At 42.6% G+C, this 26,232-nt stretch overlaps 1 protein-coding gene across 1 annotated transcript in view; it reads right to left on the reverse strand.

Annotated features, from left to right (window-relative positions):
• Nucleotides 1-22,133: 22,133 nt before the first annotated feature.
• Nucleotides 22,134-26,232, reverse strand: part of T265_08104 (hypothetical protein) — a gene marked incomplete at both ends in the record, with an annotated part of 36,251 nt that continues 32,152 nt past the window's right edge. Inside the window, 2 exons of the mRNA XM_009173811.1 lie at nt 22,134-23,172; nt 25,348-25,501. Coding sequence (XP_009172075.1) covers nt 22,930-23,172; nt 25,348-25,501 — 397 coding nt within the window. The remainder of the gene's footprint in view (nt 23,173-25,347; nt 25,502-26,232) is intronic.

The raw sequence follows: 26,232 nt of genomic DNA on the forward strand, positions 1-26,232 counted from the left end.
GTTTTCGCTCACTTCGTTTTATGCCGTATCAGGACAAACCTGGTTGCTTGAACTTAAGGTTGAGTTGCTTGGATGTTGGAAACGTCTGTTCTCCACTAGAGACTACATGAAAACAAAGTTAAGGTTGTGTTTCGATGTTATCTTGCTAATACAACATTTGTGATACTTGCCATATATAATAAGCAGATGTGGACTTCACTCCTGCAAGTAACATGTTTGATAGCGTTGGATTGCGGCAGTAAACCCACACAGCATGTACTCTTTGCCAGTTGGCTTGCAAACGCTTCGTCACCATACGAGGAGACATCATCAGTAGCAGTTGGGTTTGGCATGCAGCACTGTACAAAAAATCGGGCGCTTTTTCAGAATTTCTTGGGTTGGAAGTGTCTCACTGCTGTCAGTTGGGCCGAGTTAATATTGGCTTGCAACGCTTCGTCACCATACGAGGAGACATCATCAGTAGCAGTTGGGTTTGGCATGCAGCACTGTACAAAAAATCGGGCGCTTTTTCAGAATTTCTTGGGTTGGAAGTGTCTCACTGCTGTCAGTTGGGCCGAGTTAATAAGCTGTTGGTAAGGGGACATATGATCTGTTCGCAATCCTGGCAGTCGGTTTGTAAGAGCTTCGTCCCCACGCGAGATATCGGCAGTGTAACCACTGCGTACTGGTACGCTACTGTCACAGGCGATTCTTGGGACAAGAGGTACAGATGTAGCTCCTCAGATATTTCGATTTACACATCGTAAACGATAACTGGCCATTAGCAGTATCAAGTTTATTTGGGCTTTAGGTTATTGATTCATATGGATGGAAAATAGGGTGTCTCAGACATAGGGTGTCAACCGGAGACCGCGTTGTCGTGCGAAAGAATTTCAAACGCTACCGACAGCCCTGTTTATTTCTCAGCTATTTCAATTAGATTACATTAAGGCATTTGCAATGTCAGTCATTAGGATGCATGCATGCAATAGCCATTTGCTGAGGACGAAGATTTAGGGCGGTCCGTTTAGTGCGTTTGTGTTTATCATAAGGGCTGTAAAGGTGTATCGATTTAGCTAAGGTCAGTTACCGCCTTCGCAGTCACTTCTAATTCGGCACACATCGATTTTCAAACCCACGCGTTCAGCAAGCCTACTGAGCAGGAACTAAGTGCATAGGAAAGGCTGAGATTACATAAACTCGCTTGAGCTGAATTATGGATTATTTGGAAAGACTTCAGCGCTCAATCGAAACACATTAATTCCGGACTAATCGACAACGGTCGATGTCCCAGTTCGCGTGACATGTGACGGTGCCGAGTTGAACGGAATAGCAATTTACACAATTTGGTATATTGGAGAGACCTCAGCCACTTGGATTTTGGATTTGCACAGCCAGAACAGTAGGCTTGGATACTCACTATTCTACCCAAAATGAAAACTTACGTGAAACCTACACGGAGGGTTAAATGTTAAGTGCGCTGTACGAAGAAGTAGCAGCGATGAAAAACCACAATTCGTTGGCATTTCTTACATTTCAAAAATGACTCAATTCACCGTTGTGGTCCAGTCAAAGATATACTACTAGCAAAGGCCGAAAAAGCATAGTTTTAAAGTTTTTCCAAATTGGGTGAGAGAGGTCAGTTCTTCCATGGGGCACTTAAAAGCCGACTGAAACTCCCTTTTCTTTTGCTGAAAGGGTATGATCTTGACTAGGGCACTGAAGGGACTACAGTACTTTGATACAATGGTCTAATAAAGGCCCTTAAGTCTCTGTTGGGGAGATTCGTTCGCGTTCCGGATCAGTTTTATGATCTAACGTCAGTGCCCTTCATATTTCTACAAACTTCTGAGGCATGGGCACACAAACATATGCAATAAGACTCTTTTAATCTTGGACCCAGTTGATGATGAAACGGTAATACAATGCTTGGCGAATTTCTTCATTCCTTAGTGAAGGTCTTGGATGTGATCAAAATGTGATTAAAACCTGGAACACTCAATCCCGCGAATCCTCTCAACATTGTTGAGACTGTACAGATGGCTACAGAAGGATTGTGGCAATTCTGATAACCCTGGCTGTTGTCTGAAACGCAATAACCGGCCGGTTAGGATTGGTGGCTACCCAGATACGGCGATCGAGTTATTCGCTGTCAACAGTCACCAAAACCACAACTGAAATTTTGTGATGATTATTCTATAATCAGTAGGTGAGCACACCAGTGTCTCACAACCACAAAACTGGTCTAATCTCGTTTCCGTCTAGTCTTCCAGAACACCTTTATTCTCATTTTTATTCGTCCACAGTCATCAGTAATGTTCTTAGAATCCATGCAATTCGATATCCCCTTCCGTCATGTGGTAACGCATTTCTAGGGTCTCCTTTTCCAAGCAAAAGTTTTACTCTCATCCATCTCTGGGCAAGTTAGCTCTACCCGCACAATGACACAATCCCACTTGATTTAAAATTTCGTCTAATTGCTTAAACGATGTGTTAGCATTCGACACCTCGCTAGTTCACACTAGTGAATAGTGGTCAACAGTGAGCGGATTCCGCATGCTACGCGGAGGAGAAAAGATGTACATTGTGAAAGATGGAGGTTAGCTCTATTCCTTCTGTCACAGAGTAAGGGTGCGCTTAGCACGTAGAAAAAATGCACCGGAGATTCCGCTGGGAATTTCGTACATTCTGCATTAACCGTAACTTAATGTGCAAGGCATTTTGCCGATTATCCACAACCTGGTGTTCATTTAGGACGTAAGATTTAAGAAAACTCAGTGAACGAACCTATCTGATGAGCTCCAAGAAAGATAAAACCACTCGTAAGCTGTCAGTGCTTTTTCAGCCAGTTTATTAGTAATGCGTTCAGCCACGAAAAGAAAAAAATAAGGTTCGACTTTGGATTTATATTATCCGCCCAACTAGACTGATCGGGTTGCGAACAATCTGGATGCAGTTGTTGCATCGGCCCCTGCCACTTAACGTACGTTGTTCAGAATTGAATATGATCCTCATGCTATATTTCTTTATACATTTTTTATGGCCTTAATATGTAGGGAAACCTCTTGTTGGGAAAGAAAATAGCGGCCTGTTCCTTCTCTCCACAGTTTAAACGCTTCTCTTGTCTGAAAACACCGTTTCAGCATCTACTTCGCAGATTCGGTAATCACGCACAACTCTTCAGATACTAAATACTTACGTTTAATTCATTGACCCAATTTTATGGACTATTTGCACACGTTTTTGACCGCAGCGGATAACTTGATCTGATATTGCTTGTTTTAATTCACGAAGACAAAAGGATGTCGGTTCATTTTAGATAATATAAAAATAATTGCTCGAGCGAGAATGAAACGAAGGTTGAACTTTGTCGAGGTCTGGTAGTCCACTCAAACATCAAGCAATAAACACATCGAATTTGACCCAGCCCATCAGTCCCCACTAACAAGAGAACGGCACAGTTGCAGGACCATAAACCACATAAGAAATCAAATCACCTGACGACAACGAAAGGAAAAATCGGATAAAGAAAAACTACTGAAAATGGAAAGCTATTCAGTCAAGTAAATAAGTGGAATGGAACTGGATCACAAGGAAAGAAGAAAACGGCCCAAGTCCAACGAGAAGACGGAACGGTTAAACTGAATACTCACAACGAACCAACCAGATGCAAGGAAATGCGATCACAAAGGAACGCATATTCCACGCTGACCAATCAAATTATGCGAGAGCGAGCTCGGCAGCAAATAGTCACTTCAGAGCTATTAGATACCAGCTGGAAACTGTATAAGTACAGGCAAAAGACGAGAAGCATACCCACTCAACGCTTCACTGACGACGATACCTCCTTTGGTGATGAGACGTTTGTTATACAACATACCAACGAACATGTAGTATTTTATTTTGTTAACAAATCTTACGAACTCACAATCCTATCTAGTGGCTTTGCGTGCCACCACGTTGGTTCCTCCTGACGTTAGCATATCACCCCGCCATTCTGTTCGGGTTTGATGCTGCGAAGATTCTACGGATCAAGAGGGCTAGAATTTCAACTGAGAGCAGTCCTACGATGGCCAGCTAGTTCCAGTACTTTGAGAAACCACATAGCCATGTACTTGCCTTTCCCGCCAAACACAGCTGCCTTGCAGCCAGATTGTCTGAATGAGTGTCTAGAGGTGTAGACACCTCGAAGTGATTGTAGTAAGCCAGTACTAAGTCCTCTAGCTACCTTCATTCTTTTCTTCACAGTGAGGCTTTCAAACAAATCATGTTTGTAAGGCAGCGAAGCATCAGGGTTGAACGCTCATGTCTTGCTGTCCACGATGATGATGATGGTGATGATGATCATGATGATGATGATGAGACCCCTCACGTTTTGGTTCCTCAGTAAACTTGTGAACTAAGAACCTATTGAAGGGTTTGCATACTGTAAGAATAATGTGCATTAGCGGTCTCGGTTTATTAGGAAACTTGAACAAAAAACAGCTCTGCTCAATCTCTGAGTAAACACAGAAGAGCCTGTATATCAATTGGTACGGTTAGCAAAGATGTTTTCTAGTGCTTCCAAAGCCGCTGCAAACTTGATGGTCAACCGGATAAGCAACAGGACTGCCTGTAAGTGAGCACTAAGTGCAGCATAATTTGTCCTTAAGAGCACGACTAAATTCATAGGCACCGATTTGGTTCCGCAAATCTGTCGGCTTGCAAGCTCAGTGGAAATGGAATTGTGTAGTTCAAGCATAATACCTTTTTCGTCTATCATTCACCAGGATCTCAATTTCCATTGCCAAAAATGTATTCACCCAAGGCCGCTGGAAGCTGGTGTCAGTTGTCTTCCGATCATAACCCGAAGAATGATGCTTCGGGACGTGAGCATGGAGCTTCCTGTAAAATAGTATGTTTGCAGAGTTGTCAACACATCCTGCTGATTGTTAGCCCTTACACAGAGTCGTGAGGTTCGCGTGCAATGTATATAACATTCAGTCCACTGAGGCTCATTAATAGCGCTGAAAGAAATCAGATGCTTTTCCGTTAGAGACATGCGCCAAGTCACGTGTACAGATCAAGTGCATAGGCGTGGCGCGATTCATGTGTCCTCGTCAGCCCATTTTAGCATGCGCTTGTAAGGTAAGCGGGGGTGAGGGGATTATGTGATTCGAGTCCACTCACAAGCGTGCATTTTTTTAAATTAGGCGCGCTCTCAAAATGCGAAACGAGTGAATTCTATTACAATGGAGTGTAGACGTCAAGATGGTTAAAGACAATAATCAATACTGAAAGAAAATAATTGACACAACTAATACAGAGTCGATGATTCACGTGAAACCGATAAGTGATTTTACAGCCAAGTGAGTTTCAACGTATACACGACACGTTTAGGCCTAAGAATACGAGCTCATGTGACAGAAAATTTCAGATCTTGGAATTTTTGTCTTTCCAACAGATGAGAAATAAAAACTGAATCTGTTTGCAGCATCAATAACAGGGAATAGAAAACTATTTACGTTGAGCTGGTATATCCCTTGCCATGTACTAGTTAGATAACCAAATCTACTTTGAAGTGAGTTTGCAAAGTTATAAAAAAACACCATCTTCATGCGAACACCAATCACCTTGATAAGGAGATGAACTTACACGACTTCGTCACCCATGAGATGAGTACAAAAGTTCCACATTGGACTGTTAGTTGAACGTGATTCGGTTTATGTAGCAGTCCGCCAAACTAACTCTGCGTTTTCTTTTGCTCACCAAGTTCACATTTCTAGGATTTTTCTGATTCTTCACCTTTTGACTTGCAGTATATCCATGCAGTTCATTGACGTTTGTGTATCTTTGTACGCACCTACTGCCGTTACGTAGGTCAAAGTATTTTGTTTCTGGGTTCTTCCTTTCTTGTCCCCCCCCCACTCTCATTTCTTTAACCTGTGTACAGAAACCGGCCGGGCTAACCAACCACTGAGTCTTAATTTTAGTGTTAGAACAAGATGTTTGGTATGGTAAAGCTGATCACTGACCGTGACAAAGTTCATGAGTTACGATGGGTAGGAAAGTCATAAACTTTGGTGAGATCTATAGGCAGCAGGCTTTTTTCTAAGCAGTGAATCTTATTTACACACTACTCATTCGGTTGCTTAGAAACATCATGAACGAGAAAAGCGGCCGGATTCCAGATGAATTTTAGTCCCTAATTTCGTGCAAGTTGGGTTCAAGTAGAACAAAAGGTTGACGGAAACTCGAATCTTATTTCACACTACTCATTCGGTTGCTTAGAAACATCATGAACGAGAAAAGCGGCCGGATTCCAGATGAATTTTAGTCCCTAATTTCGTGCAAGTTGGGTTCAAGTAGAACAAAAGGTTGACGGAAACTCGGGGATCGAGCCTACCTGATGTGCCCCAAGAAAAGTGACACCGGTCATGGGCTGTCGAAGAGTTTTCATCAACCTTGTGAGTAGTTTCCTTTATGAAAATATCCTGCAGTATCTCTAATATCGTGCCAACTGAAACATGAGGTGGCCTATGTGCAGTACATTCAGTTGTAAAACATCATAAACGAGGGATTCAGTTAAGTCTCTAGTGGAAACCAAACTAGTTTGCAAATACGTGTATTTCTCGAATATCTGACATCATTTAAGGTGGTGAAAAGGGATCCACGTTTTGTATTCAGAAATAGTGAGTCAAATCCCTTTCTTACTCACTCCATCCTCAACGATGATTGTGAATAACACTTTATCATCCTCAACTGGCCAAATCTTCTGGCGCTGAGCGCCTGATATCTCTTAGTTATACGACTAAGTGATAGATTCCTAGTGTTTCTATTTATTTGTTTCTATTTGCGTTGCGTTCTGGTCTGTATGCGACCATTTTTACGTTGTATAACTTGTCACCATTAGTTTCGAACTCTATTCCAATTTGCCCGTTCACGATTTATGAAATCTGTCTTACTTTAAAAATGGGATTCTAATGCCAGTGCATTTCAGTAAATAAAAATCGCATTTAATCCCAAATATTGCTGGGTTCAGGAGTTTGTTTGAAGAGTGCTCCCCTTCTTGTTACCAAAGCATCAGCATAAAATTTCTCGCTTGAAACAGCGTATAACAGGTGTGGTAGATGTGTGTTATTTAAATCAAGCTCGGTAGTCCCTATGAGCTAATAGGCCGGACTTATGAACCTGGGGCGTAGCACCACACCAATTTCGCACCAGTGCGCCTATGCTACACATTTCACACCTATTGTGAATATGAACTTCCAGAGTTATTGCGGTAGAACTGGGAGCAAGATAAGTAATATCGGAAAAAAGACAGCCAAGGAGCTTGCATTCGATTTTTGTGACTGAAGGCTCAAGGACAGTGTAAATTGTGTGAATTCGTTAAAAACAAAACGGGCCTTGGAATTCAGTCGTCCAAGTAGATCCTTACGTGAACTAAAAAGGTTAAAGGACCTATTGAGTGTAGGCAGCGTTTTATCAAAATTTACATGAAAATATTCAGTCGATTTTTTCAAGAGAAAGTCTTTGTTCCTGGCAGACAACGGGCCCATTTTGCCGAGACATTTTCATCATTTTAAGTTGTAATCCACTCATTCCTCCACACCGGAAGGTAGGTTATCAATAAAAGGACAACCCCTAGAGAATACTAGCTACTTACTATGTAATAGTTTATGCAAATCCCGACAGATTTGATTTTCGGTCAGTAAGATGTTCGTATAACACTGCGGTTGAGACCTAGATTGAATCTAACCCGCATGCGATCAGAAACTATAACAGTGGTCAATAAATTCGGGTCAATTGCCTTCTGAGCATTTTGAAATGCTCTTCAAACTTCAACAGTCTATGAGTCAGAGTCCATAAAAAGGTGGAAGTGGCATAACCATTCATTCGAGAACGAATACCTTAATCTCTCTTGTTTGAGGATTCCGCCGATTAGGTGATCGATTGAATCGGTTTGCCAGTCGAAAAGTTACCTGACTGTGGGAAAGAGAGTGACCGAGTATCTCAGTAACCTCTGAGCCGTTACGATACAAAAAAAATTACAGACGACAAGGAACAGTATACATCTTAGTTTTGTTAAGGAATCAAAATTAAATTCTACCGGTTTATAGGACATATGTTTTTCTGGCATTTTGCTATGTTAATTTGCTTTAAATTCTCAGGAGTGGCTCACACAATGACTACAAGCAACTTTCCCCGTGTGCTGGTTCCGCTTAATGCAGGCGACACATTGGGAAGGGTCCACAGACACAGTCGGGACAATTTTACCCGAACAGGCAATTGAATATTACGACAGATGTATTTTTGCGATAACGCAACAAAGCACTCAAGTTGCTTGAGGTAATTTGTGACTTTCTCTGTTAGGGCAGTTCAACCGAAGATCATTTTCTGAAAAAGACCATAGGCGTCATCATAAAAAACACTGTCATAGCCTAGTGTCTTACAAAAGCTACTGCAACGGGTTTCACCTACTAGCTATTGACTTTACCTTAATCCCTATAAGTCTAGCTAAAACGGAGTTACTGCATTTGGTATAGTTTTGCGTACATGACTGCACCATTAACGAGATTTATTATCATACTGGGGTACCAGTATAATGTTGCTCAGGTTCACCAAAATATCACATCGTTCACTTCACGTCAATTGTACTGAAGGAACGTTTCACAATTCCAGGGTGTCTAAATTCAACATATTACAACGAACGGAAATGTTTGAAATCAAATAAAGGGGAAGCACAGTGTGAACCCTATGAAAATGCGGGCAGATTGCATCGCTCTTTTTGACTAAAAATGTTACCTTGACCTAGATAGCAGAAGAAGATTCGGTAGCTTTTGAATCAGAGAGACCACTTCCTAGAATCGGCCAAAATTTGCTTGTCTGTTAGTATTTAAGTCTACCCAGGACACACTATTTCGATGGGTTCTTTCGAGTAGACTCTCCGGAGAGAAACGTTTAATGTAGTGCGGTGCAGATGGAAATTCTGTTTTCCGTTCACAGCTGCTGGCGAAATGTAGGACATTTCATGCATATTATTTGCCTCCTGACCTTTATTGGTGAAGGAACTCCCGTCTGATGAAAACATATGGTGGTCTTCGAGAAATACACCCATTTGCAAATCAATTTCGTTTCCACGAGAGACTCAACTAAATCGCTCGATCACGCTATTCTACACTTGGATGTGCTGCCCATAAGGTTGACGAAAACTCGGGGACTGAGCCTACCCGATGGACCCCAAGAAAGGCGAAACCGGTTGTGGGCTGTCGAAGTGTTCAGCAACTTTGTGAGTAGTTTCCTCTATGAAAATATGGTGGTCTTCGTTGATAAGCGTCTCGAGTGACCACACTTAGCTCTCTCTGTCTAAACGGGTTGTTATTCAGGAGCTCTCAGTTTTCCAGAAGTTTATTGTGGAAGTATGCTTAGTGCATTGCGAGATGGATAGGCACCTGACGAAATTGTTAATTCTCAGTCATATACAAATAATATTCCAAAGTGTGCTCATCAATTATTTTTTCGTGCCGAACGGTGTACTGATCAGTTTATGATAAACTGATTTCACATCTCGGAATTTGTCAGCAACTTCAAAAGATGACCTTAAATTATGCTGGGCCATAAACTGTCAAGCAGTTTCAATCCACGCAAGCAGACAGGGCTGGACAGTGCTCTTTAGCTAAACTTCTTGGTCAACCAGTAGCGGTGTATGTCCGTATAACTATGTATGTAGCCACTTCGATGAAAAGAAGCCACATTTTTGTTACCTTACACTACTATATTTTCGCAAGTTCATTCTACTTGTGCGCACCGGTCATGTGATGCCGACGTAAAAGACACATTCCAGCTCGATATTCGTTCTTGTCATCAGCACAGTGCAGACGCGAAGGGTTGTTTGCAGCGAAATAGCGAAGTCCCCATTACACTCATGCTAGTTAAGGTGCATGCATATCACTTTTTACTTTACCGCACACTATACTTAGGAACTCAAACCACCTTACATCCCACATCCATCTGCGTATCCTCCTATTTAGCCGCTCGTCTATCTAGCTGTCTACCTACGGACCGGTCACCGATTTATCTATCTATCTATCTATCTATCTAACTACCTATCTATCTATCTATCTATCTATCTATCTATCTATCTATCTATCTATCTATCTATCTATCTATCTATCTATCTATCTATCTATCTATCTATCTATCTATCTATCTATCTATCTATCTATCTATCTATCTATCTATCTATCTATCTATCTGTCCATCTATTCATCCAGGCGTTCATGTGTACATTCACCGCTATACCTCTCCAGAACACTGTTGACAGGAAGAACACTCTTAGATTTCAGATGGTCCCATAAAACCAGCCAGCTTTTCAAAGTTTTAAAAGACGAGGCAATGGCGACCTTTTTGTTCCTTTTCAGAGATCAGCGGATTTAGGATACAATCATACAGCAGCTGGTTTCTGTAATTATGGTCTTTTTCCCAAATAAAGATACTGCGGAAATCTGGGGGCAGTGATCTACTTGATTTTTCAATTTTTCTTCGAACTTCAGTAGCTAAACTATCAATCAGCTTCCCATCTAGCGTGAGAAATCTGCGCACGCTCTTTCTGCCAGAGGTTGTCAAGCGGTACGCAAATTCATCAAACCATTTGGCCATAATCATTAATAAAGTAGCAAACTTTAAATCATCAAGGTCTGTCCAAACTGCTTATTGCTATGGGTTTAGCTCTTTTCATATGCAAAATGCTTCTGTATAGCGTACTTGTTTCTAATGTTCGGCCATCTATAGTTGGTGCATTTCAGCGGTTCCCCAAAATCAGTAAGCTTCTCATGGTAAGAGCATCCGTAAACGTTTGAGACTATCTATTCTTGTGTGATAATTTTATACAGTCCCCTCCCTGAAATCATAACTAGATAGCGTATACTGACCAGTTTTAACTAAATAGAAGACATCAGGTTATGATACCGTTTATATTCCCAAACGTTATTCAGGGACCTGTTTGAACTGCTCCCTTTAAGCTTTTGACAGGTTTCACTAAACTTGGATGGATAGACCCCAAATGGTATGTAATTTCCGGAATTTCAAAAGTGCTGAATGGTGGTGTAAGTGTTCAGCACCCACTTTAGAATATGGCATCATTGGTAATCAACACAAGGTGGTCTTGATTTATGTTCCAGGCAGATGAGCCTTGAAAAACGATGACTAATGCTATTGATATGAGCCTGTTTATATATATATTTTTTAAATATGCAGCAACCGATTCCTTGGAAAAAAACTGTATCTTAATTCAGTCCATCGGCTGCAGAATCTCGGCCCTTCATACATTGTTTGGACGTCATCAGCCGTACAACCATATGTTTCCACAGCAATTACTTCTGGCAAAATATTCATCAAAGCGGCAAATAGTGCGTTGACTATTACAACGGAAAGCAATGTATTGGCCCCCTATATGACGTACCTATTTATGTGAAAGCTTTTACTGAGAAGAAACGGTTTTGTGGTTCTGGCGTTCCTCACAATCAACAGCTGAGAGAGTAGCAAATTACAAATGGATGTTCCCTCACAGATGAAAGCCCTGTTAGCAGATGGTGAAACGCTGAACGTCAAACGCAAGTTCTTCCCTACTGATCATCCCACAAATGGATTGCGTTTAACCTTCCAAAAAATGAGATCGACCAGGTTACTTGGTGAACACTGATCAACCTTTAGATAAATGCCAGTTGTAAAAACCTTTGATTCACGCCTTTTTAGATTAAAACCCTGTTTTGTCGAACTGGGAAATGAAGAAATCTTAGTATACCTATTTATATGAGTTCTTCTCATTCGCCGAACTGTTAGCTGCAGAGAATCAAGCGAAAGCAGCGGAAAGATGACGCAGTTCGCCAGTATTTCGTGCTGCTACTAAGCCAGAGGAATACTACTCGCTGATTGTGACATCATCGAATATAAGTAGGCTATTGCAATTTTGTCCGCCCGAAGGTCTCCGTGGCTTAGTCCTGAATAGGATTCCGAACCACCCTAACAGCATTCTAGCAACAGAATCTCTCATCAGACGACAAACGATTCGATCCGGAACAGAGAAGAGTGCAATATTCATCAGGCAGAACAGGCAGACAAAAGCAGCGTTGTTTTTGCGGGAGAAGTTTCAGTCTTCAAAAACTAAAAACATTTATAGCCCACGAAACCAGTTTTGTGGAGAGAAAGCAGTGGAACGGATAGAAAAGCAAGCATTTATTGCCTTCACTAAAGATGCTACTTAGATTAAATTCTAATGCAGTAATCACAAGACATCCACCTTTTGTTGACCTTTCGTTTACAATCCTCGAGGAAGCGAGAAGTGTTCTCAGTCATGTTGACTGGCTAAAATGACGCCATCCTGCTAGTGCAATTATCACACAGTTAAGCGAAAAAACAATGCTGGTCAGCAAACATTGGACATATGATCTAGTCTAGCCTTTGAGCGTATCGATCCGCACTGTGGTGCATCGATCCCGCACTCACCAGGCCTTATTATCCAATCAAAAAAGACCTGACCACTATGAGCTAGGAAGTCTTCAAACAAGGACTGAAGTAAACTATGCCGATCAACTAGAAAAAAGAGTAAACAGCTCCCCTGGTAAACGATCTGTTAAACCACCGGTTCAAATAATGCACCTACCTAAAGGACACCTAATCTAAGTAAACGGTGCACTGACCGTTGATCCGATACCGATGGCGATGTGCTCTACTAGAGAGCAGCAGTCTGCTAGGATTTCAGTGTTTGTTTGGTCTGATAATCGCCAGCATCCGATCGTATAGTATCACAATGGATCGCTGAAACTGGTGCATTCAGCCATGATGGTACTAAACAAACGGTGTTGGTGAATTAACTCCGTAGCTGTTCAACAGAAGTAAACATCACAAGAAGCAGCGACACAGAACAAAATTCATGTTGTCCCTATCAAAGCGGACTTTTTATCGGGAAATTGCACACTGAGTCGAGGCTGTCTTGTGACACTGTAGACAACTCTAAATGGAACTGGCGTCATCTCAGAGGGTGTAACTGTATAAAATGCAACCATATGTATGGGAAAAAAAACAAATAAGTTTAACCAAGGCGCCTAGGTATAGTTACGATGTACCAAAATTTCGTCGCTATCACTATTAAGAGAAAGTTACCAAATTTTCGGTCCCAATTGGCTTCAAATAGAAATTGGCTTAAGAGTAACCAGTAAACCTGTTCGCATTTGAGGCAACTCCTCTGACTGCGAAGGTTTCATCACCAGTGTAACTGTTAAAATGCAACCATATGTATGGGAAAAAAAACAAATAAGTTTAACCAAGGCGCCTAGGTATAGTTACGATGTACCAAAATTTCGTCGCTATCACTATTAAGAGAAAGTTACCAAATTTTCGGTCCCAATTGGCTTCAAATAGAAATTGGCTTAAGAGTAACCAGTAAACCTGTTCGCATTTGAGGCAACTCCTCTGACTGCGAAGGTTTCATCACCAACCCAGCTGACGTCGCCAATGTGGGATAAGTGCGGAGAAAAGCAGCACCACGTGGAAGCACTCATAATCTTTTCATTAAAAGCAATACAGAGTGAAGTCGTATCGCTCAAATAGCCTGAATCACGCAGAGATTACCACAGACTTATTCAATATTACAATGTGGATATCAGCTTTTTGAAAATACAAGTAGTTTACATAAGTAGTGCTTCCCCCACATCACTGTGCAGAGGACTCTTATACCCCTTACTCTAGCTCATCATCCCCTTACTACACATCTCAATGTCCTGTAAGTATTTCCGTCAAATGTCTATGAATCTGCTACAAATACTTTCAGTATTAGGCTTTGTAGCCAATAAAGTAGTGTCCTATACACGAAGATTCCATAAGTAGAAACTACTTCGAGGAAATAATTTTTGCTGAACTTTTGTATTTTAATCCCTTTCAGAGAAGAAGGAACTTTACATTCGTTTCAAAACAACCATCTCTAGCGGTTTCTGTCGCTTACCTGCATTCGCCTGTTGACAATAATGTTGAATGATCGGTATCACCTTAACCTCCTTCGCTCTCTCTCCGAAGGCATTTATCGTGAAAGCGACTTAGGGTTCGATTTTACCACAAAATGACACATCCGACATGTCTTGAACGTGTTTTGGCTAGAATTTTTAAATTTTTTTTAAATTTTTTTTGATTTCTTAATAATCTTGAGTTTTTGTTGTTGTCTAAAAGCATCATCTCCGAATTCCAATTTGAATTTCTGTTGTTCTCGACTGACTAGTGTTAGCTAGATGAAAGAATAATTGCATTTCATAGGCCATTTTACAGAAGCAGGGCGGCCCAATGAAATTTTGCCACATCATTACTCAAACACACTACTTTCTTCTAGAAGGAAACCTCCAAAGTTCAAAAACTCCATAATAGTCTTAAAGAAACAAGGTGCCAGAACTGAAGCAGATAGGGGAGGAGAGTTTGTTGTTTTCACCAAACTGGGGCGTATCAGCAAAAACTTCCCTGTAGCACCCTCTATTGTCTAAGTGCTCGATACTACAAGTAATACTGTCACATTGGTGAATGTTTCTGGCCCTGACTGGACTGATGATGATTCGGCGTAGGGCTCACACCCAGCTACAATCTGTACAGCATGGTGGCAAGACCCACTGACGGGAACGAATTTCGAAAAGCGGTGAAACAGCACTGGATAACTCGGCACAGTTGCCATCCCATACCAATCCCTCGAAAGTAGAAACTTGTTCCTGAACATTGTTCGTGAAACACAGCTCACAATCGGCAAACTTTTATCGGCAAAAATGAAATTTCTGAAACCGTCAGCATCTCCCAACAAAAAGTTGATGTGACCCTAATGCTAAGCTGTTGGTAAGTTAGGAATGAAAATTTTCTACTAGATGAGATGAGCTTGTTTGGTAAGGGTGGCCAATCCTTTTCAAGCAACTTAGCCTGCGATATCGCCAGTCCTATAATCGATGGAGTTATTCAAACCTGTTAGTAGTGTACACACCAACAGCACTGTTACTACCTGAGGGTTACGGTGAACGAGGTGATGAGACCGATGGTAGAGTAGGTTTGTGGAAAGCCGCATGCACCCGAACACAGTTCAAGTGAAATGATACAATGGCCACTTATTATCCGGTCAACTGGTCATCTGACGAACAGTTCATGGCTTCGACGAAGAAAGTTCTCAGCTTGTGGGACCCGAGTCAGGTGATCAAGAGTAGTGGTCTGGGGCATGACGCTGGAGTAATTGTGTCAAACATGGGTTGGAAAATACTTGAAAGTAAAGTTGGCAACAGAGCTGGGATTCAAGCCTGCCCTCGAAACAAAAGAATCATGGTTAATGGAACCACTGTATTACATATGGGATCCATTATGAGATGAAGGCCAGGTTTGTTAATTCATGGTCACTACGGGACAGTTCTTTCCTGGAGTGGACTAATCATTCACAGTATTTGGGGACTTCCACGATGTTTATGAGCAGCAATAAACAATGTTTAACTTAAGTATGGGTGCTTTCTGTACATTGGAATTGCCTATTCATTAGTCTTTCGCATACCCTACTAACAACACCGTGCTGCCTAGCTTGATCTGCGTAAGAGGCAGGGCGAAAACCAGAAGCCACCCCGTTTGAAATGAGTAGCCGATAAAATGTGGGAGAATGCAAAAACCATCACTCCCGAAAGAGACTAGTTCATCGCGGGAAGTATTGTACTTATCAAAACTTGCCAAAGCTCTTTCGCTCCGTTGTTTCTTATAATATGTTGTTCTATTCTTTCCGTCGCTGGAGATCGGCTATGTAACACAGAAATTCCTGGGACCAATTAGTCCAGACGAAAGAGACCAAAGATCATAACACAGGTTAACTACTTTGCGATTGTTTGTTTTTTTAACAGTTGATCCACCTGGTCAAAAAGGACCGAACTCAACCACACATAAAAACACTTGAAATACTCAGATACCGATAACCTGGATATAAGGCTACACTTCTTTGTTTTGGCTCAGGACCACCGAATAAGGCCACTGTTCAGCCTTTTGAGGTTCGCGTAGAGGAGAAATTCCAAAACATCTTAAAAGGGGTGAGTTACCGATGGGCGGGAGAACCCCAAGCGCTTAGCAACCATTTCAGCTGAAGTAAAATATCTTGACGCAAATAGAAAGATTCCCTTCTTAATGCAAAGCGGAAGACACTCATTGAGATTGGGCTTCCGTCTCCCACCAAAGTTGTTCCCACAAAACCGGGCGACTCACAGTCTAGCAAGATGATTCTGAATGAACCAGGGGCCCCATTATAAAACATGCCTACGGAGTGTGCTGAAAAAAAACACGACACAGAATAAAACATCAAGGACAGCAAATGTCAACATATATGCCCCGTTTCAGATTATCAACATTCTGAGGCCTTATGGTTCGAGTACACTGGGTCGTTCAGATCAATGTAAATGTCAATTAATTCGGGAATAAGTAGCGACTTTCAGTCCATTCTGTTTTATTGGTTAGTCTGTTCGCCACGGTAAAGTATCATGTTCCAGGAGAATTCAATGTCGTTCTGGCTATCTGGATGAGTAGTCCCCTTGAATTCTCTAATAGAGGAACTACTTGGTAATGTGGTGAAATATTGGTAGCTCGGGTGAGTTTATTGGTTGTTGATCAGATGGCTGTTGATCTGGTCGCCAAGCTCGGCGAACAGATCAACAGCCATCTGATCAACAACCAATAGAGGAACTACTCCTGAAATGGCAAGGCCTCTAGATGATGACCACGAGCATGCCACATCACATGGCTGACCGTCAGACGTTTTGGAGGCTGTATCTGGGTCGAAATAACTTTCCTAACATATTTGGGACCTCGCAAAAATGAAGATCATTCTGCACTTGCTGATAACCTGTTCAAAGTAACCGATGCAGAACATCATGGGTGAGCATTACCGTGTGGAAGTGTCTTCTTAGGTGGTGCAATTTCCCCTGGAGTAGCAGCAAACATTTTTTCACACAACCTTAAGGACCGAATTGTTATAGATTACCAAAATACTCAATAACACTTGACTTTCCATCGTTACGGAAAAAAATAGTGTAAAATAGATTTGCACGTTTTCATAAAGGGAATTGCTCACAAGAATGCTGAAAACCCTTCGACAGCCCACGATCGGCTTTCCCCTGCTTGGGGCTCATCAGGTAGACGCAGCGCAGTGCCCGAGTTTCCGTTAACCTTACGTTCTACTTGAACCCAAATTGGACTGTTTTCGAGAAATACACTCATTTGCAAATCAAGTTGCCTTGGATTTGCGCTTCCTTACGTGAACGCTTACATCAAGTCACACACACATAATACGTATCGTAGACATACGGCTCTAAAATGAAGTCGAGCGAAAAGTGACCGTTTCATGCAACCTGCTTCTTTTGCTGCCAGTGCTACGGTGCATACTGTTGATGGAACCCTCGAATAGTATCTGGTCAGGTGTTAAAGCACCACCGCGCCTCAGATGGAAGGCTGGCAAAGAGATTAGGTAACGGTTTTGCAGTGTTCGTACACTAATGTTTATTATTCGGAGAACATCCAAGAAAGTTTAAGAGGATGTTTGATAATGTTCCTTCTTCAAATACCGTGTGCAAATGATATTTTCATTCCCACGTCTAGTTGGTTGTATCCGCGTTGTTCTATGAACTGCTTGTTGAAGTGTTGTCTCCTGGATTTGAGTCGGCTGATAGCTTGTGGATGATACCTTTGTGCTAATGTGAACTTTCACAGGTATGGCGCATGTATGATTTCGTCGCTACTTAGTCTCCTGATAGGACTAAATACACACTGTGTCAGTCAAAGTTGAAACACGTGAGGTGAACTGCGTGCTTGAAAAGTGTTAAACTGGGATGATCAGGTGACCACACGCCCGCAGTTGAATGGTATGGTGTTCCGAGACATAATCGGAAGGTTGCTGACGCTATACTTCCGGAGTATTGATGCAATGCACAACAAGGAACAAAAATCTCTGTAGTTCCTGATCTTCCACATAAGTTAAGCTCGCTGGCTGGGTGAAATCTTGATAGACACATTTTCTGCACCAAACATTTTGAAGTGGCCTAATTTTCAAGCTGGACCGCTGTTTAAGGTTTCTGAACTTTACTCCAAGGTATTGTATGACAAACGCACCCTAAGTGGGAGGGATGACTCCTCCAATATTTCAGAACAGTGGAGCTCCTGAAATTCCCTGAGGAATGTTTCTGTGATGAAATATTTACGACTTTTTTTGCCTCAGGTTAGGTGCTTGGGTTTGTGTGACTCTGCAAAGTCCAGTTTCACACATGCACTTCAATTCCCATCTCACTTGGTTGAACTGCTCGCGTATTGCGTGATTAGACATTATCATCATGCCATGTACTAATTAACTGAGCCCTGTGGAGTAGGCTTTGAAGGCCACCTGACCAGCATGATGACTGGTTCTTGTGCGGAAATCTGACTGAAAGCCACTTACTACGGTCCGGCCCTCGTCGACCTCGTCTTACGGTCACCATAACAGTCGGAACGGATGTTCGCTTACCTATAAGCGTAGTCTACTGCGGTGAACCTTTGATGTCAGATGCGGCGGGTGTGTTTCATCTAAAGGCTTTTGCAAGTACGCATACCCTATTGTGAGACTAAGATCTGGACTCGATATCTCTCAGGCCTCAGTGGGTATGCGTATGTACTCGCGAGCCGTCAGCAAGTGAGGCAGTGCACAGTACAGCTGTCTCCATAAGTGTATCTGAGAGACTGGGACGAAAGCCCAACGATCAGTCTGAATTCATCCTGGACAGGAGAAAAACATGTCATTGGAAAACATACTTCGTTGAACACACTCGAATCGCTCACAAACCACATTTTACTTACAACGTTGCAGTATAATACTCGCAACACCTCACGAGTGTTGGCAAGTGGATTAATGGAAGTTATCGCACTACCTTGTGCAAATGTGCCTAACGGGAAACAACTCCCCTCAATTTTTGATGATGAGTGATGATTGCGATGTACAGATGTTCCGCACTGATGTCAATAGATCGGTTTTTGCGGATCGATCAACAAGGAACTCACGCACCATAAGCGGATTAAACCGAATAAATAAGACATATGGATATACACTCATCTGCAAACTAATTTGGTTCTTTCGAGAGTCTCACCCGAAACCCAGCTGAATCTCTCGTTTGTTATGTTCTCAGGCAACTGAATGTGCTGCACCAGGCCGCCTCATGTTTCAGTCGCTACGATATTTGAAATATCGCGATACACGTATATTTGTAATGTACTAATCATAAGGTTGCTGAAAATCCATCGACAGCCCACGACCGATTTCGCCCTTCCACTTTGGGCTCATCAGGTAGGCGCAGTCCCCGGGTTTCCGTCAACCTTATGTTCTACTTGAAACCAAATTGCACGAAATTAGCGAATATACACTCATCTGCAAACTAATTTGGTTCTTTCGAGAGTCTCACCCGAAACCCAGCTGAATCTCTCGTTTGTTATGTTCTCAGGCAACTGAATGTGCTGCACCAGGCCGCCTCATGTTTCAGTCGCTACGATATTTGAAATATCGCGATACACGTATATTTGTAATGTACTAATCATAAGGTTGCTGAAAATCCATCGACAGCCCACGACCGATTTCGCCCTTCCACTTTGGGCTCATCAGGTAGGCGCAGTCCCCGGGTTTCCGTCAACCTTATGTTCTACTTGAAACCAAATTGCACGAAATTAGCGAATCCTTATGAGTAGTACATTACAAATATAAGACATATACGGGTTATTCAAAACTGTCAAAGCCATTTGATTGTTTGATTTAGCAACAGCTACTTGGAATCTTCCGTTAGGATAAGATTGATCAAGTCAGAATGTTCACATGAATATGGGTATTCCCAAGACTTTGTCTTGTTAGCAGCTGAAAGGTTGGTTTTGACGGTATATTTATAGGAATAATGGCGCTACCTGACGACATGCCTATGAGATTCTTCTCTCATATTTTTAGATAAAAAGCTCATAAAACCTTACTCAGGAAAGTGAGTTCAAGATTGAGTTTTATTCACATTTGCTGAGTTCAGTAGTTATGCTTTACCGGACACTTCTGGTTTTAAAATACCTCTGTCCACCTCCCACGAGCTTTTACAAAAACAAAACCTGAGCTTAGCCTTTCCTCCCCTTGTTGTGGACCGATAGTTGTAATCGTGACTCGATGACTGTTCGGCTGCTGCTGTACTCACCTTTTCTCTTGTTCTGTTTGTCCGGAATGCACCGGTCGAAGACCCGGTGCTGCTGCTATGCATTTTACTCCGATCTTGCGATCAGCAATGAAAGTCTGAGCCATGATTATGGTGTAAAAATACCATACATATGGTGCGAAACAATGAGTGTTACAGACACCAGCCCAATCACAATCAGTGCCGCCCTGAAGTTAATACACATTCCATGTCAATCATGTTACCGAACAATTTACAAAGTGTGCACCTTTTTTCATCCTCGGTATGACGCGAAAACTATTGATGGACGATTCACGTGAATCTCAAATCATGATACATTCCAAATCTAGATGCGTCTTTTGACTTCAGCTGTCAGTGTCATTCTTTTCAACACTAATCTCCGGTTGCTCGATTAACACCACACATGAAACCCGCGAAAAACATGGTCCTGGCTACCGAAATAAGATAACCCTCTTACTAACATTCGACCGCGTTTCTTTACGATTCTTTGAACTCAGTATTACTTGCAAAGGAGGTTACAGTGTGGTTAACACGGTATTCGTAAAACGAACAGGATACTAGGCACGCTAAATTGGATTTTAAAAAATTCGTTCTTGAATTTGAGCGCCGTTTATTGGAAGCATACCGCAGTTTATCCAACATGCATACTGATAGATTTAGGTCACTGATTGGCGACACGCAACCAAGCTTCCGAATAAACTCCGAGAGGACAAAGATGCGCAACTTTTGGACAACATGAAGCGTTCAAAACCCATTGCAACGTCGCAGATTTTTACGACGCTTCATGATTGTGGGTTACAAAAATCGGGGTGAGCCGATGGTAAATGGGCCTCAGTTGCACCACGGTGCAACCTTATCAACCTCCTAGAAGTGCCTAGGCGGCGCCCTCGTTTGAATTGTCACCAGTTTACTGCAAGCCTTTTTCCTGGACAGTTACACGGAAGTTGGAATCGATCGGGCGAAACCGACAGACAGTTCCTTTAGAAGCAAAAATGGTTGAAGGTGGTCAGCCCTCGAAGAGGAGCAGCGACTCCAGTAACTGATTGAATTTGCTGATTGCTATCCCGCACCTCTTTTTTCAACATACAGTTTTGAGAATGCTCAGCAAAACCCAACATGCATGTCGGGGAGTTATTTTTTCACCAGAAAAAAGCAGCCTACCCGGCTGGACGTCGACGCCCATGGGCGTTTTATATTGACTTTCTACATCGTTGTGCGCACAGTGATTGAAAGACTGGTAAAACAAATCAACTTAAACTCTGATAAATGGAATCCGTCCCAACCCAACAATACCTACTTCGATACATCCAACCATTAGAATACAAAGTCATAAAAGTTCTAATAATCTTCAACTGCTTAGGTTCTTAAACCCGGTATCATGATAATGGTATTCACCTATTTTGAACTATGCAAACGATACGCGATCAGGCGCAACCAAACCTGATGACAATTGAGGCACCGAGACCAAGTGTGAGCACCTGTGTGCACCATCGTTGAGTTCAACAGTCGGTGACAAGACATGGTGACGTTTAAACAGTAGGGTGAAGGTAGTCTGACAGCTGCTGGATCTCGAGTCCGGCAACCTCGCCTGAAGGCGGTAATGCTTGCAACGACACAATGCTCATTAAAGGCCTCACCTGGTCAGCGGACTACTCTATGGTACAACGGCTTCCTAGAGTAACCACCACAGGGAAAAGTAACACTTCATTTGGTGTATTCTGGACTACTGCAAATCACATCACAGCTGATAAGAGACAAGTTTACGCAATTTCTCCGCGGAAAGAATGCAATTTTCGGCACATCATTATTTTGTTTGACGGACGTCGCTTCCGAAGAACGGGATAATCTGAAGATGGCTGTAGTTGAGTACATTTTATTCTGGTAGAGAGATGACCTAACGTACCACGACCATGCGCCCCTTTCAATCTCGAGGGAAATAAACAAATTGGTGAACACCTGTCAACAATATATTTTCACACTGAAAAATAGATAGTAGGGGAAAATCGAATCGCAATATGGGCAATGCTGGACAGGAAAGCGCGCATACAAGTAGATATCAACGGAACCAGTGAAAAAAATCAATATCGTCAAGATCAACCCACTCCCACTCCCCGGTATCTGAATCTCCCTCCGGACTTCAAAGAACAAAATAAATTTCCTGGGTAAATTGGCAGAGCTACGAAGGCATCAAGATGGGAGTAGGGGGAGGGTAGTACCCCGTTCGAGGAGAGTGTACTGGCACTATTTACGGGTGAAAGCAAGGGTTTGTTTCTAGGATACAGGGCTCTTTTTGTGAGCGAATAAGCAAATTTGTGCAGCAACAGTAACAGCAACGAAAGCTCGAGAAGAGAAAAATAAGCAAACAAACGATCAAAAGAGCACTTCTAACACATTCCCCTGTCCATCTCCCGGGTAGGAAAAGGCATGTATAGTAAGTGACAGTAGAAAAAATATGTGAGTAGGGCCAGGCACCGAGTAATGACTCACAGCCAATGAAACAAATAGCTAGATGCGGAAGGAAAGGGAGTGGATGGGTGCAGAGCAACGAGAACGGACGGGGATACAAAGAGGCACAGTAGAGCAACACATTAGGCGGGCGACGAAAAAGGACAACCAGAAATCGAACACAGTACTGAAATATCTCGTGTAAACGATAAACATACACTTGTGTGGAACTTCTGACGTGACGGGAAGTGGCGAGTCTGTAGGCGTTTGTACAAAAACTGAATGCTGCAGATCGGATAGAAGTTCAATCTGATTTGAGTGGCTTCACATAACCGTTGCATGAGTTCAAACTCCCATTGCTCGCGTCCAACGAATTGTTGTGCTGTTTTTGCGACAATGATGGGACACCAGGTTTGTGCTTCCCATCAGCCAGGATGGTTTGTTGCTTGCCGCTATCTGAGGCAGTTTCATCATCTTCCGATTCATCTTCCCGCATGTCTCCGGAAGACGGACGGAGAATGAGACGAACGGCCATAATGGCGATGAACTAATTTGGGGCAACGGAATGAAAAAGAAATGGCCAATAGAAAGCCTCAGTTAGCCCCGTGAACATTGCAGACAATTGCAGCGTAGAGTTTTTTATAGGGGAAAAGGGTGACAAAAAATAAGCGTATTTATTTCGAATGCAGAAGAGCGGTTCGCACCGCATCAGTAGTAAACCCAACCTGACCGATATGAGAGCACGACGGAGAAAAAAGTCCTGAGAATAACCCCAAAAGATTCGCTGTAGTTGGCGCGGTGCGTCTACTAGGAACTGGTCAACTCCGTTACTTGTCAACTTGGGGTCGTCGGTTATAATCATGAGCGGTCCAATTCTGTGGCCGAATTGCCTTACTGTAAATCTAACAGACCAGACAGTACAAATGGCATCTTTTGGATGTGGACGGCCCGAACCGTAGACTCAATCACGCCATGAATCAAGCGTTCTCTACCATACAACCTTGTTTTATAGTCTAACGGTTATTATCCTTTAATGTGGATGTCCGTCGATAACCAGAAAATGCTACTATGTTCGTTCTCATGCAACTGTTTTGAAGAGCACGATAACAAGGAAACTTCGTCGGAAATTTAAAGGACATTTGCAGTTCAGACCCGGTAGCGGTAATCTGAAGTTGATGAGCAGTTCGGTTTACCAACGCTTGATGGATATACATCATATCAACCTTGGTAAGACATTCGGGTCTGTGTTAAGAACGCAACAAAACCCACTTGGCGGCCGAAACGACTGCTATGAGAGCAAGCACATGACTCCATCTTTTTTCGCGTACGTGAAGTTTTGCGACTGAACTCACCCATAACCTCACAAAGATACACAACTCCAGGTCGACTAACAAGGATCTTGAAACGAGAAGTCCAGGTACACATAACCAGAAAAGAAAATGTGTATTCGAACGATCACCGCCTCAGCTCACTGGATGATCTTACAAACTAAGTTGTCGAAGACACTGGTTCTATGTCACATGCACATATGTTAAGCCGAAATGTCCACCCTATCCGCGCCTTCTTGCTCAGGCTGTGTACACATGGACTTTTCAGTTGGATTCATGGAGGATTAAAACATCCGGCCACTGTAGAATTACCGCAAGGGGTTTACTGACGGGGCGGGCAGAATACAACTGTTAATTGACTGGATCGAAGTGGGACAACGCTCTAGTGCGTATGTGTGACGGATATCAAGTGGAATCGAACTCAGCTGCTAGAGCACCTTTGTGTACTCGGGTTTCCGACTTCACTCAACGAGAAGTAGTAGATCGATTTCAGTCGTTTTAGGCCGACAATGAAAGAGTCAGCACAGATCCAGAAATGGACGAATTGTGTTTGGAGGAAATAAGGGCTTCTACAGACGAAGTACGAAATCACGTTTTAACACCATAACCATCAGTGTTTCATTAGCGTAACTTGGAAAAACGAACAAAGTGGAGAAAACTGAGTACTTCATCACTGGGACTCCAGGCTCCTGACCAAGAGCCAGTCACAACGTGTCACAACTAGTGATTTCACCGGTGTGAGGCATTGGAATGGATGTGCTCTGACTCACTAAATTCTTTATACGTGTGTGTGTGTGTGTGTGTGTGTGTGCATCTCAAATCTGTAAGGTGACGCGGTCAGTCGGTGGCGTATGCGGTGATTTCTGGTAGGAAATGTTGCATTTACAAAATTTCACCGAAAGTCTAGAAATTGATCTGTGGAAGTCAGAGAAGGTTGAACTTAAACCCGATTATCGTACGCAGCACGGCAGTTTGTAGGTTAACGGTAACCAGGCCTACAAACCTTCTCGTGCAACCAAGTATGTATGGTTGGTGAAAAGGGGTAAGTCGGCGTCTGCGATGATGCACTCACGCGATATTACGCCAGGTATATCAAAACGTCAAAGGCGCAAGTGGAAAAATCGACTAGTCTCCCTACCCCAAGCGGCTTCAAGCTTGCTTGCGTGTGCAAGCGCACGCATCAAAGTGCTGATCCTCTAAGCTCACAACGGGAACAATGATGGAAACACATTGACTGTGTTGTCGCCCCTTTGGCTACGATGTTCATACCAAAAACAGAATAAAAAAACAATGGCCTTTTTCGGTGTTCTGCACGTCACAGTGTGTAATCACGAACTACAAAGCAGCCGAATAGATGTGAGATGCTAGTGATGTAAAGCCGTAAAAAAACTCACCCGGAACCAGTAAAGGTGCATAGCAAACAGTGCCCAGAGCATTGAGTTGAAGAAGAGAAAACTTCGACACTCTCTACCCAAATTGGTGATGTACAAACCCCAGGAAGTGGCGTAGAGCACCTTCAACGGGAACCAGTACAGACGCATTATGACCCTGTTGGTTGTGAACGGACGGAGAGGAACAGCAGAGTGTTATTACAGACAAACTGGAAAAACGGATGGGAAAATTAATGGAAATCAAAGTGATAAGGGTAGACTATTAAGGAATTCTACTGAATGTACAGTTTTGAAGCGTAAGGTTATCTTGATCCGTTTCACCGAAACAGCCAGATGAAAGGTTGCGAGATGTTAACCCTCATCAGCTGCATACAGAACACTCAGAATTCATAGGTAACAGACAACCTACATCGACAAGAACATGGACAACAGAATAGCACATTGCTCTGAAGGAAGGACTGCTGAGTTCTCATCAACATCACTTCATAAAAATTCAGCAGTTTCTGGTCTCGTCTGTGGTGAAAGCACGAACGGGACCAACCAGAGATGCTTGTCACCGACGGCTTCCTGTCTAAAGAATGGTTAGAATGCAGCAGAACAACACACAGTTGATAAGCGATCTCAAGATTTTTGAATAAAACTTCGAGCGAGGATGTGAACCCATAGTCCACCAGGCCAGAGGGGATAAAGACAGACAACTATTCGCCGTATATTTTATAACTGGAGGACCAATTCTTTTGTTACTTAAAAATTGCTGTTGATCAGATGACAGAGAACGGAGAATGATCATCATCATCATCATCAATGACAGCAACATCAGTGTTGGCACTGATGCTTCACTGCCGTACAACCATAAAGTTCGTTTAGTTATATATATATATATATATA

This window comes from Opisthorchis viverrini, assembly GCF_000715545.1.
Source record: "Opisthorchis viverrini unplaced genomic scaffold opera_v5_202, whole genome shotgun sequence".
NCBI lineage: Eukaryota > Metazoa > Platyhelminthes > Trematoda > Opisthorchiida > Opisthorchiidae > Opisthorchis > Opisthorchis viverrini.